The sequence below is a fragment of the Cricetulus griseus genome, chromosome 3, assembly GCF_003668045.3.
Source record: "Cricetulus griseus strain 17A/GY chromosome 3, alternate assembly CriGri-PICRH-1.0, whole genome shotgun sequence".
NCBI lineage: Eukaryota > Metazoa > Chordata > Mammalia > Rodentia > Cricetidae > Cricetulus > Cricetulus griseus.
In genome coordinates, this window is record NC_048596.1 from 30677541 (window position 1) to 30691599 (window position 14059).

General features: G+C 35.3%; 1 protein-coding gene across 2 annotated transcripts in view; it reads left to right on the forward strand.

Moving 5' to 3' along the window:
- Prkg1 (protein kinase cGMP-dependent 1) overlaps window positions 1–14059 on the forward strand; it is a 1162521-nt gene that overhangs the window by 970240 nt on the left and 178222 nt on the right. For both annotated transcript variants that reach the window (XM_027406413.2, XM_027406412.2), the window contains exon 7: window positions 366–460. In XM_027406413.2, coding sequence (XP_027262214.1) covers window positions 366–460 — 95 coding nt within the window. The remainder of the gene's footprint in view (window positions 1–365; window positions 461–14059) is intronic.

Sequence of the window (14059 nt, forward strand, 5' to 3'; positions counted from 1 at the left end):
GGTAGTGAATTTTAATTATTTAACCTTTCTGGATGGTAGGCATTATTATTATTTTTACTATACATCAAAGAAGTGAATGAGTGAAAAGATACCATTTAGAGTAATTATATTTTCCCCAAACAACAAGGAAACAGCATTGAAAAAAAAAAGGGAAAAACACTGAGAGGGAACATCATTAAATTCATCAGGATGGTTGCTTCACTGAAGGTAATAAAATCAAGAGTAGCAGTGAATATTAAGTGAAATTCTTATTTCTCAACAATGCATTGTTTTTTAAAAGGAGATGAAATATTCATAATAAATTCCTGGGAAAACATGGGATTTGCAAGCATGCAGCTGAGTTAGACATTCCTCTCTCTTTGTAGGTGAATGTTACTCGGGAAGACTCACCCAGTGAAGACCCAGTCTTTCTTAGAACTTTGGGGAAGGGAGACTGGTTTGGAGAGAAGGCCTTGCAGGGGTAAGTAGATCACATGTGCACAGTTTTTGCTTAAGTGCTATACAATTTACTGAAAAATTGAGCTTCTAGTAAAATAGACCCTTCTTGTCGGGCCCACACTAAGATCTTTGGCTGTTGCATTCACCAAGTTCCAGCTGGATTTGTGAACTGCTTACATCAGCTGTGGGATTGAGTAAGCTTCTAATATATGTGTGTGATCTTAATCAGAGCATGTTTTAACTTTGTGTTCCTTAAGTGAAGTCTCTCTATATAACTCAAACAAGAGGGTAAGAACTCCTAACCTTACCACGGACACTTTTCTTTGGAATCAGAGGAAGGAGGCTGACTAAGGAATTTGAAATCTTTAAACCTGTACCAACAGTGAATCAGCAATGAAGTCAAACTAGAAGTACGGTCACCTCTGGTGACTGTTGTCACTGCTGTTACTTTGGTGGAGATGGAGACACATACACCTGAATTCACTGTGCGAAAACTCTGAAGACTGGGTTAGTGGAGGTGTACTTTAAGAAGAGTGCAACTTTGCTTTTTCAATGCAATTCAGCTTTTGGGACTTGGCAAGAACTTGAGATTTCTTCCCGAATCATATGGAAGGGAAGCCAAGTTGGTTATGTGATTTGCATTTTACAGAATGTATGACAAATATTTGGGGGGCTGTTATCTTCCAATAAGCAACATATTTCCTTAAATCAATAAATAGAGACTCCTAAGTTTCTAGTGCATATGTATCTGCAGAACTTGAAGAAGAGCCAACTAAATTTTGTTGTTGTCTTTATAGCAGTGGGATAGAATTTACTCCGATTAGAATATCATTTTCAAATTATAAGCATTCATATAAAAGTGCTATAAAAATAGTGTCACAGTTGGATGGCAGATTTTACTCTGCTTCTTTTCACAGCTGCAGTCATGAAACCAGGGTATCTCTATAGTCAGCTAAGTCGGGCTGTACCACTGGAGGAAAATTGAGAATGAACTATACTAACTCTCCGTTTGTCTTTTATTGGGTTTGTTTGTTCCTTATCTGGTGAACATGCATCACCATTAGATTTTTTCCAATTTCAAAACTGGCGGATGGCATGTATAGTGGGTTCCCAAAAGGGTGCAATGAGCACTATATCCCTAGACTGAAGCCCACAAAACTCACGGTTTCATTTGTCTTTTCTTGGATTATTTAATGCATGTAGGGCTCTATAGAATGTTACTGGGTAATTTCAGTGGTACAAAGATCATCTGCTTCCAGGAAAAACAGTGTTATTTCCACAGAGAAAACCAAATTAGGAAAGCAAAACAAAAACAAAGGAGGCAAACTAGAGAACCTTTCTAATCATTTGCAGCTGAAATCAGGAGTCGAATGTTGGAAATAAATTATGACTGGGAATCACAAGATGGTCTTTTGTAGTGTATTGTCACAAGGATCAGGTGCCAAATAAAGATGACTTTCGAAGTTGAAAATACCTTCCTGGAAAGTACAATGCTATGAAAATTTAATCAAGTTTTGCTATGATATCAAAATTTATGTTAATGAACTCCATGTTGCATTCTTTCTAGCATCTTTTGAAGAAAAGTTTTCATTTTGACAGTTTCATGTATATTTTGTTTCATTCATATGTATGTAAATATATGATACATTGGGATTATATTTATCCTCATTGTCCTCTTTTATGTACCATCTTTTTCCTCTGAATCCCTTCTTCCTAATTTGTCTCCCCAGATGGATACTCCATTGAGTAAAATGATCTCCCTTCTGTAGCAATAGTTAGCAGTCAACAGCTCCTTAGGAAGGGTGGCGCCTCATGGAGTTCCCCTCTTCCATGACATTTAAGGCACTGTCTCGTGCAGGTATTCCTTGCTGTCTATGTGCTCCTGATTCCAATTGCTGAGTAGTCTCTGGGTTGCAGTGATTCATGCAACTTCTTATATGCTTTCCATCTCCTATTCTACCATATTCCCTGGGCCTTCGATGGGGAACAATATAGATGCCCCAATCAGGACTGAGCACTCAGTGGTCATTTATTCCCAGCACCTTCACCAGATATGAGTCCATACATTGTATCCCTGTTCAAAAAGGAACTTCTTTGCCTCAGGCTGATAGTAACACTAATCTGTGGATAAAAATATAAAAATTTAGAAGGGCATTTAACAACATATTCATTTAAAGAAACACAGTAGTGTTTCCTTTCTGGGGCCGTAACCTCCTCAACCCGAGGCTTTGACTATGTTTACAGTACCAGATGTGTATTATTCAAATGTAATGGGCTCCAATACAATCACAAAGCAGTTGGGTACCCCCTATACAACTGTGCTGCTATTGGACCAGTAGGAATGTATTACCTAGTAGCTTGATATTGCAGCCAGCATGGCTATAGTTGGGTGAAACTACTGACATTATTTTCCCTATTAGCATCTTTTTTTTTCCATTTTTATTTGAATTAGAAAAAAGATTGTTTTACATGTCAATCCAAGTTCCCTTTCCCTCCCCTCCTCTACTACCACTAAAACCCTACCTATCCCATACCCTTTCTGCTCCCCAGGGAGGGTGAGGCCTTCCATAGGGGGTCTTCAGAGTCTGTCATATCCTTTGGGATAGAGCCTAGGCCCACCCGCCATGTGACTTGGTGCACAGAGTATCCCTCTATGTGGACTGGGCTCCCAAAGTCCACACCTATGCTAGGGATAAGTACTGATCTACTACAGAAGGCCCCATGATTTCTGAGGCCTCCTCACTGACACCGAGGTTCCTAGGGTCTAGATAAGTCTCAAGCTGGTATCCCAGCTATCAGTCTGTGGACCAAGAGCTCCCCCTTATTCAGGTCAGCTGTTTCTGTGGGTTTCTCCATCCTGGTCTGTACAACTATTCTCATCACTCCTCCTTCTCAGCAACTGGATTCCAGTTCAGTTCAGTGATTAGCTGTGGGTGTCTGCTTCTATTTCTACCAGTTGCTGGATGAAGGCTGTAGGATGGCATATAAGTCAGTCATCAATCTCATACTGATTTCCAAAGTGGCTGTACAAGTTGGCACTCGTGTTTCTCTTTCTCCACATCCTCTCCAGTATAAACTGTCATTGTTGGTTTTGATTTTAGCCATTCTGACAGGAGTAAGATGGTATCTCATAGTTGTTTTGATTAGTACCCTCTAGTACTATGGATGCTAGTCAGCAGGGACAGAGTTTTCTGTTCACTTCCAAGTTGTTTTCTCTATGTTCTTTAACCAGTGTGCTGTCTTTGTCCATAGATACTTAGGAAGGATGGGGCCTCCTAAAGTCACCTGTATCCATATAGTTCTGATGAGAAAACAAGTGGTAATTATGTAGCAAATATTCTTTTGGGGGAACCAATTTAGCTAATTTCTAGCATATTCTTGGTACCAATAATTTATGTTCTCTCTTCATCTAACTCTATAATGTCCCTCCACCTTTGTATCCATCAATTCTAAGTGCCTTCTTAAATGTCATCAATACTTGCTACTTCATAAAATGATCTTTTATCTTCATTTAACTTCATTTCTCAGCCATAAATTTTATATAGTTGCATTGATGACCTATCCTGTTTAAATCACACACCTTTTGAGATCCTTTATGTAATTAATATTCTTTAGAATTCATTTATCTAAAATTTATCAGTATTTTGTCAACTCTTTCTGTTATCCTGGTAATTCCTCAAGCTCTATATCTGAATATGACTTCAATGAAAGAAGTCCTAATTTTTTATCCTTTGATTTGATCCCAGAATTTTGCATTAGTCTTATATTCCACATCTTCCTGTTGAATGAATGATAACTAAATGGAATTTTAAAAAATGAACCTCTCTAATGATACCCTAGCCAGTAATACCCTCTGTTAATATTTCCTTCACTAATAAAATTTGTTTGGAGGTACAAAAAGGGTTTTGAGCTCATGTGATTGTAGGGGTCATGTTAGACATGAAAATGAAAGGTGAATGTGATGGCAACTTTTCATATCGTCTTGACACAATTTAGAATTACCTGAAAATAGTCTTGATATGGGGTTGTCCAAATCTGTGAGGGATTGTCTCAATCAGTGGGAAGCTTTTTATGTCACCATAAAAAGAAACTGTTCTGGACGAGAGTGAAAAAAGAGAACTGAGCTCAGCAAGTATGCATGTGTTCATTTTTCTCTGCTTTCAAGTAGATTGCACTAGCTGCTTCACATTTGTCCAATGATGGACTTAGCCTGGAATTATGAGCTAAAATAGACTCTTTTCTAAATTGCCTTTGTCACAGTATTTTTTAATTACCGCAACAGGAAATGAAACTAAGACAGTGAGTAGAATAAGAAGGCAGTTTGCAAAGCCTTCTGTAACGAAGAGGGCAATTGCTGAACTCCCATGTGATTCTCCTCCACAAGGATGTGACCTCAGCTTATTAAAAAGAAAACATGAGTATGATATGAAATTCAATTCCTAATCTTGATTACAAAACACAAATCTTAAAGCTAATAAACAACTTTCAGCAGAATGGCTTATGGGTTGCAATTAGGTGATTTTTGATAATTAGAGATACCTCGCTAAAATATCCTTTCCATGACTTATATTGCATTAAGCCTTGAATTGAAGAAAGCCTCCTATATGAACATCTCTAGATAATTCCCCTGTTTTGATGCTTTGACATGTTAGCATTTTAGATCTGTATCGTGGTTTGAAAGAAAATGGCCCCATATGCTCAGAGAGTGGCACTATTAGGAGGTGTGACCTTGTTAGAGTTGGTGTGGCTCTGATAGAGGAAGTTCATCACTAGGGGCAGGCTTTGAGGCCTCAAATGCTCAAGCCAGGTTTAATGTGACATTCACTTCCTGCTGTCTGCTCCAGCACCAAGTCTATATGTGCACCACCATGCTTCCAGCCATGACAATAATGGACTAAATCTCTGAAGCTGTGAGCCAACCATAATTAAAAGTTTTCCTTTGTAAGAGTTGCCATGGTCATGGTTTCTCTTCACAGCTAGAAACCATAAGATAGTCTGTAATGATTTTTCAAGTTGAATCTATGTTCTTTGTCTTTCTTTAAATTTCAATGTTTCATATGAGAAACTTCAAGTTATTAAAATTAACTAGAATTGTTTCTCTAACTTTGAAGTTACTTAAAAGTTGTCATAATTTCAAAATGCAAAGTCTTATGGGCAACTATGTACTGTATATCCTTTGGATAATTTTTGAAAACCACATATGATACCTTTAGCCTTAGAAACCATTTTATATCCAGAACATACATCATTCACCATTTCAGATGAGTGGCTTGCTCAAAAATAAAACATGTTTTGTACTGATAATTTTCATTGTAGTCCCTGAATATGTTGGACAGATCATTAGAATATTGCTACACTTGTAGTTAGATAAAATTAATATACTCTTGAGTATTATTTTTAGATTACACATGGCCTAATACCAGCACTGATTAAGAACATAGTAGAAAATTTGATATTTATTATCAACTCTATATCTGATTATGGAACTCAGACCCTGATCACTGAGAAAGTCTGCCTCTATAGGCAACAGTCTTTAGTTCCATTTTAGTGGGCACATTAGAATTCTAACTATAGCCATCTTTTAAGCTGTTTTATTATCACCCTTCCTGGTAGCATATTGTCACTGGGGAAGTTAGAGTTACTTATATATTAACTTTGACTGAAAATTTATGCACTATTTATGACTCAATCATCTATTTTGTCCTTTGATAATGGCTTCTCGATGCCAGAAAAGGGCAAAAATATTTTTCTTCTTATGTAAATTCTTCCCTATGGGCATAAAAATAACACTTGGGTTGACATTATTTCATCAACAGGAGATAATTCATTTACGCATTGGCTTATCATTCCTCTGAATCTCTATCTGACCTGAACCATATAATATAGGTGTCAAATTCTAAAGCAACCATGCAGTGTACACACCTAGTAATGAGAACTATGTAAGACTAATATGAACCCAAGATAGATGGGCTAGAGTTCCTTGCCACCCAGCTTCATTTCTGCTCTCACGTGGACATCATGTGACCAAATATTTCAGCTGAGATGTGTGATTTGAGTTGGATACCACTTTATCATTCACTAAATATGAGACAGTGAGAGGCTTTATTTTCATCTACAATAAAGATTATGACTATGTCTTACTTCTGGGGTTGTCCTGAGGATTGATCAAGGGGATCAATCAACTTGTGAGGCACTTGAATAAGTACCTAGAGCTTACTTGAATGCCTCCCAAAAGTTGACTGTTGTCATCACTACTGCCACATCTTCAACTTCACCTTTACCTTCTTTGCTCCCATTCTAATTATTTCATTCTTAAATAGTTTTTTTTTAGTCCTTAACTGGAAGTTAGAGTACTTTCTATAATCATCACACCAAGATTTCAAGTCAATCACTCATTAGTTTGTAACTCCAGGCAAGCTGGCTAACCTCTTTCCAATTCTGCACAGTAAGATAATTGAATTAGGTAACTTCTGTTTTCTTAGATCACAACCTCTGATTCAGCAATATGTGGCCTCTTTACAGTTGGATCAGATTTCTGAATGCCAAAATGTAGCCCCAAGTCAAACAGTGGCATTTACTAGCAGACAACTGCCATCAGTGTCCTTCCATCCAGAAACTACTTCAGCTGTTGCCTTTTATTCTGAAGACCTGAGTCACATGTCATGCCTGTTAGTGTTTATTGACAAGGTAACAAGCCAAAGTCAGTCTTTTAGAAGTCTGTATTTCTCCAGACTCTCCCCTCCTGGGCACAGTCATGAGAAAGTTACTTAATATTCTGGAGCCAGCTTTCTGGTTTCATGTATTTTTCTTCTAAAATATAATAAAATTATAGGACATAGATATTCCAGTTAAATTTAGTTATGATTAGTTTATTTGGAAATAAGCTGTCACATATACAGTGCAAACCTCTTTTCTGTCTTCTAGGTTCACGTTTCTCCCAGTGTCACTATTGTGAAACTGATACTGCATATAGGCCTATAATATTTTTTAACTCTTTTTGCATGGACATCACCTGTCTGTGTCTCTCCATCAAAAAAATCCTTCTATCTTTTCTTTGCTTTTGAATAGTAACTAAAAAAATCATTGTATGGCCAGTGTTGTGTAGCTCTTTATTCTGTTTTTGTCTGTTATTCAGTTACAAGGCTCATGCTTAAACAGCCATTCATCCTGAACTGACTGGATAGTCGGTATATTGGTATACAGTTTGCCAGCATATACTGACACAAAATCATCATTGTTAATAAATGTAAATACTAGAGGTTTTTGCATGTTGATTTTGAATTCTAAAATTTTATGAAACTATCATTTTTAAGGTTTTGTAGTCTCTTCAGTGTTTTCCATATAGTAGAGGGAAAGATATAAAGGCACTTCTCTGTAGAAAAGTATCTTGGGTGATTCAATGATTATTTCTCATAAAAGAGATCAGATATCCATGGATTATTAGAGATATCATAGTATTTTTTAATGAAATTGTTTCCTTATTCAAGCTCCCTTAAGCAGAGAGTCATTTTCAATGGTAAAAATTGAGCTACTTTAGAAAACAGTCCAATCCCTCATTGTTATTCTCCAACATATCCTCCAGACAAATAATTCTCTTCAGGTATCACAAGATAAGAAAAAAATGTAAATTTGAAAAATCTCTTCAAAACAAAAGTGTTTCATTTGAAGATAATTTCCCTGTAAATGAACTCTTGTATCTGTCATGTTATTCCTTCCAAATCTAAATGATTGCGTCTTAATTTTTCTTTCTGTAGTGTAGAAGAAAAATGGCTCATTATAAATCATCATTTGGACAGGAAACATAGATACTAATTGGCTAGATTTGTTGTTATTGCACTGACCACTTAAGACGCCTGGAAAAATATTTTAACTATTTGAAAAATACTTCTGAATATTCTTGCCAAAATTATATGGCTGAAACACATCACTTCATTTGTTTATTGTGATTGAGATTGTGCCCACATGAGATCAGCATTGCAGGTGGGTTCTCATGGTTCTTATTCTTCATACATTGGTAAACAAGTGAGACACAGCTCAGTAAAAATATACCACATGAGATTTTTCTTATTCCACATTCTAGTAACAGGAAAATTACAAGATTTATATTTTAGAATATATCAAGCTGTATGTCATGGACACAAGTCAACTAACTCTTCTAGGATCATTTTGTAGGGCATCAACAAATAGTTTTTGGTTGCCCATAATTCAGTTAGAAATAATCCATTAAAAATTGAAATAAAAGCCACCATATACTACATCATCAAAAACTTTGAAGGGGTTAGAAAAAACATGGTGAAAGATATGTCAATCTTACACAACAAAAATTATGTGACATTCCCTGGAGAATTGCAGGATCTTTTTGAGAAATGTACAGGATCATTAAAAAATTTTAATGAAAATAAAAAAAAACCTAGCAGGACTAAAACAGTGCAGTAAAGAAAGAGCAAAGTTGGAGACTAATCCTACTGAACTTCCATGTGCCTTAAAGCAATGATAAAAACAAGACAGTATGTTCTGAAATTGAGATATACAAATAGATCTGAGGAGTCGAGAATCTATCCTACATGCTAGTTGTTTTTCTGTGACAAATACCATAGCCAGGTAGCTTAGCCAAAAGAAACAAACTTCCCTATGATTTCGAGGACTGTAAGTCTAAAATCGAGGACATCATGGTCATGTTCTAGTGACATCTTTCTCGGCTGCAGACTTTTGATATGTGCAGTTAGAGCATTTGCAGCTCTGGGTATCTCTTTTGACAAGAGTTGCCATTCCACAATGTGGGTCCCAGTCACACAAACTCCTCACCCAAAGCCAAGTGTCTCCCAAAGACTCCATTTTCAAAATACCATCAGTGTGAGATCTTCTAGATATGATATTTTTAGTGGACACCATTCTATTCCTAGCATTTGCTGACTGATTTTCAAAAAATGGTCAAATCTAATTTTGTTAAGAAATGTTAGCCCTTTACCACAGATGGTGTTGACAACATTGGATACACATTAAATCAATCAATCAATCAGTCAGTCAGTCAGTCAGTCAATCAATAACTTGGATCCATAAAGTGCATCCTTCACATGATATAGCAAAATTTAAAATGGTTTGCATGTGTAAATATGAGTTACAATTTAATAATGTTTTAAGGTAAAGGAAACTATTATAGATTTTTCTAAACTTTGGTTAGGTTAAAAGTTTTCCTAGTAGGCCATAGTGGTGCATACCTTTAATCCCAGCACTCAGAAGGTGAGGCAGGTGGATCTCTGAGTTCAAGACCAGCCTAGTTTATAAAGTTCCAGGACAGCCAGGGTTACACAGAGGAAGCCTGTTTTGCAAAAAAGAAGAAAAAAAAAGAAGAAAAAAAAAGTTTTCTTAGATAATGACATTACATCATGTTTCTTTAGAGAAGCAAAGATAATTAATTAGATGTCATTAACAATAAAATTTCCTAGGAGGTTGGCAAGTAGCTTGGTGATAGAGCCTACCATGACCACCTTCAGCTCTAACTCCAGCACTGGAAAACAAAATGCATTGTGTAAAAGCCACTGATAGTTATGCAAAAAAAAAAAAAGATAGCTCTTAAACTGGAGAAAATATTTGCAATAACATACCCGAAAGCAGAATATTTTTCCATTTTCCAAACTCTTAAATATCAACAATGAAAAAGCTAACAGCCCAATGTTTTTAAATGAATGAGTGATCTGAGCCCACAGTTTAGAAAAGTGATAGCAAATTAGCATGAAATGTTAAAGATGACTGATGTTAGAGAAACAAAAAATAAAACTGATGAAATACTTTCATACAAACATTAGAATGACTAAAATTAAAGCAGTTGACCCTACCATGTGTTGGAGGTATGTGGTGCCATTAGAACTTTCATGCACTGTTGATGGAAGTGTAGTAAACTTGAGCGATGACTTTTTTCTTCAAAATTTAAAATAAAAATAACAAGTATACCACTTGCCATCCAACCCACGCATTGCCAATTCTAGCTATTTAAGCCAAAGCTTATGTTTATACAAGCATTTGCACACAAGTAAATTTTGTTCTTAGTAACAAATAGCATAATATTTGAAAAACTTACATGTTCACCCATAAATGAATGAATAGGTAAATTGTGGTATAACCATACAATGAGATAATACTCAGCAGTAAAATGAATGAAGTATTAGTACACTCAACAACCTAGATGTCTATTAAAATAATTGTAATGAATGAAAGAGGCCAGATAAAAGGGAGTATCTACTTTGTAATTCCATTTATCTATAATTCCTAAAGATACTAACTAATCTGTAGATAGAGAACACCACACCTGGGGATAGGAGTTGACATAAATTAGATCATATAAAGAGATACTGGGAAACCTTTAGAGTGATGCCTACGTTCATTATATTGATTGTGTATGAGAGTGTCTGCAAATGTCAATGGTCTTCACTTTGTGCTCTTCGAATATGTATAGTTTGTATGAATCAGACCTCATTATTAAACAATTAAAATTCAGTTAAAATCTTAATGGTATCCTTGAGGTAATCAAGCATGTGAAGGAACTAACAACTCTGTGGCCCACTACTTCTACTGTTCTATGCACATGAGACTTGGAAATCTCTCATTATGAAACTAAGTTTCTAATTAATTTAATTGAAAAGCTTAATTTTGTGGTGTAATAATTTTGAATATATTTATGGGGTAAATCACAACTATATGATATATAACATACATATGATATCATATATCATGTATGTAATGTATTGTTTATAATTTACATGTGATTATATATCATTATATATCAAATAATTATACGTTATATGTTATAAATAACATATATAATTATAATTTTATCCATATATATATATATATAGAGAGAGAGAGAGAGAGTGATCAAATTAGTGTAATAAGCTCTTCCACCCCTGCAAACATCAACCATGTCTATGTGTTGAGACCTTTTGTGTTCTTCTAGTTATCTAGTTAAGTATGTCATAAATTGTGATAACTGATAGTTACTCTGCTGTTCTTTAGCAAAATAGCAAGTTCTTCAAGCTGTGTTCTGTTTGCACCTAACATGTTTCTACCTCTCCTCCACTTCCAGACTCTAGTGACCATTTTTCCCATATGTTCTTTTGTAAGACTGAATATTTGTTTATGTGTGTGAGGTGATTTGGTTCTTGTCTTTTTGTGTCTAGATTTCATTTAACATAAGTGACCTCCATAACTGCAACTGCAAATAGTAGAATGTCCTTCTTCTTGTAGCTAATGATATCCCATTCTCTCTCTCTCTCTCTCTCTCTCTATATATTATATATATATATATTCCATATATATATATATATATATATATATATGTTCCTTTTCTATCCACTCATTGCTAAGAACTTGGTTAATTTAATTTTTCTTTCATGAAGAGTGTGCAGGTAAACAAGAGGTTCAGTTATCTCTTTGATGTAATGATATCATATGTGAAGACATAAAGATATAGATATTTATAGAGAGAGTAGTGGATTATAGATAATATTATTAGTCTATTTTTATTCAGTGAATTCTTAATACCTTTATCAAAACTCAGTTGTCTGTAAGTATGTAAGTTAATTTCTGTCTAGCTGGTCCATGTGTCAAGTTTGTTTCTAGATTCGTGAATTTTTATTTTATGTGTATGTGTGAGCACCTACATGTACGGATGAACACCATATGCATGGCATTGGTTGTGGAGGCCAGAAGAGGGCACTGCATACTCTGTAACTAGAATTACAGTTGGTTGTGAGCCATCCCATATGGGTGTTAAGAATTGAACCTGTGTTCCATCCAAGAGCAGCAAGCAGACGTTTATTTTAGATGTATTTATTTTATTTTATGTAACTGCTTTGCCTGCACTTATGTACATGTACCACATGAAGGTCTAGTACCCATAGAGGTCGGAATAAGGAATTGGCTTCTCCGGAACTAGAGTTATAGATAGCTGAGTGCTACCATGTGGATGCTGGAAACAGAATTTGGGTCCTCTGCAAGAACAAGTGATCTCTCCAGTCTAGCACAGTGTTTCAGTAGCTGACATTATGTAGTTATTGTTTTGAAACCACTTATACAACCACTTTGATAATGAAAAAAAATGTTGTAGAGTTGAATTAAGAGATACAAGAGAATTCCAAGAAATCATGTACAAAAACAAATATATACAAATATTTTATATATTGTAATATATTTTATGTAACATATATATGTATATATAATTATGTGTGTTGTTATCTTCCTTATTATGTGTATTTCAGGGTGGCTTAAACTTAAGGCATTCCTCTAACCTTACCTCCTGAGTCCTGGGAATAGAAGCATACACTGTCTTTCCCAGTTCTGGTCTTACATTTTTTCATCACTTGTTTTCATTGTAGAGATCTTTCACTTTTTGGTTACATTTATCCCTAGAAATTATTGTAGCTATTATAAATATAATTAATTTCTTGATTTCTTTTTCAGCAAGTTAATTATTGATACATAAAGTGCTTCTGTCTTTTATAGAGAGAGTTTGTATCATTAATTTTTTACATGTTTATCAGTTCTAGCAGTCACTTTTATTGAGTTCTTACAAAAGTAACATCACCTGCAAATATGAATAATGACTTCCAGTTGAAATTTGGGCGACCTTTATTTCCTTCTCTAACCTAATTGGCTCAATAAGTATGAAAACATTCATAGCTTCAACCTTGTCCCAGGCCTGGTTTTCCATAACAAATTAAATGTAATTATGAAAGTAGTGTAAGTTTTACACTTCTCCCTTTCCCTTTAAGAATTATGTTTGTCAATCTCACATTCTAGGTCTTTTGTGTTAAATGCTTGTCCTATGAGGTATCATGGGTACTTTGACATTTTCTACAACATTCTTATGTGTCTGCGCTGAATACCCTCAGAATCAGTTGATGAACTTTGCTCACTACCCAGATCCCTCCCCTTCCCTCCCCTCCCCTCCCCTCCCCTCCCTTCCATTTCTCCTCTTTCTTTCTCCCCTTCCCTCCCTTTCCCTCCCCTCTCCTCTTTCTTTCTCTCTCCCTCCCTTCTCCTCCCCCCGTCTCCTCTACTCCACACCATCTTTGCTGCACTCTTACTCCCCCAAATGGGAAAACATATTGGACTGAAAAGGCATATTTTCCATAGATGTTAATAAGAAGAATACAGGTTTATTTTTTTTCAACTCATACTATGCACTTAGTTTCTTTAGAAATATGACTTTCCCATCCTAGAGAACTAAATTTTTTCCTTTAAACTTTTAAAATTTTACCATCAAACAAGAAGGGTGAATATAGTATGTGCATTTAAAATTAATATTATAATTTTTAATTTTTCCAATAATTGTGACTTATTTTTCATGTGTATGAAGATAATATAAAAGGTGTGTTTCTAGATTTCTAAAGCTATCTACTCCAGAATAAAAATGACTTTGTAACATGGAAATTAACCACATTATAGAAGCTTCTCCATGAAGCCCTACTGATAGTTTATAACTTTCTCCCTTCCTATATATATTATTCTGTCTTCTACTGTGAGCCAACTATTATCACCATGTCCCTATTCGCATGTGGCCAGTAATGAGCCTATTGATCCATTTCCCACAGACAGAAGACTACCATATTTCACATTTAGTTTT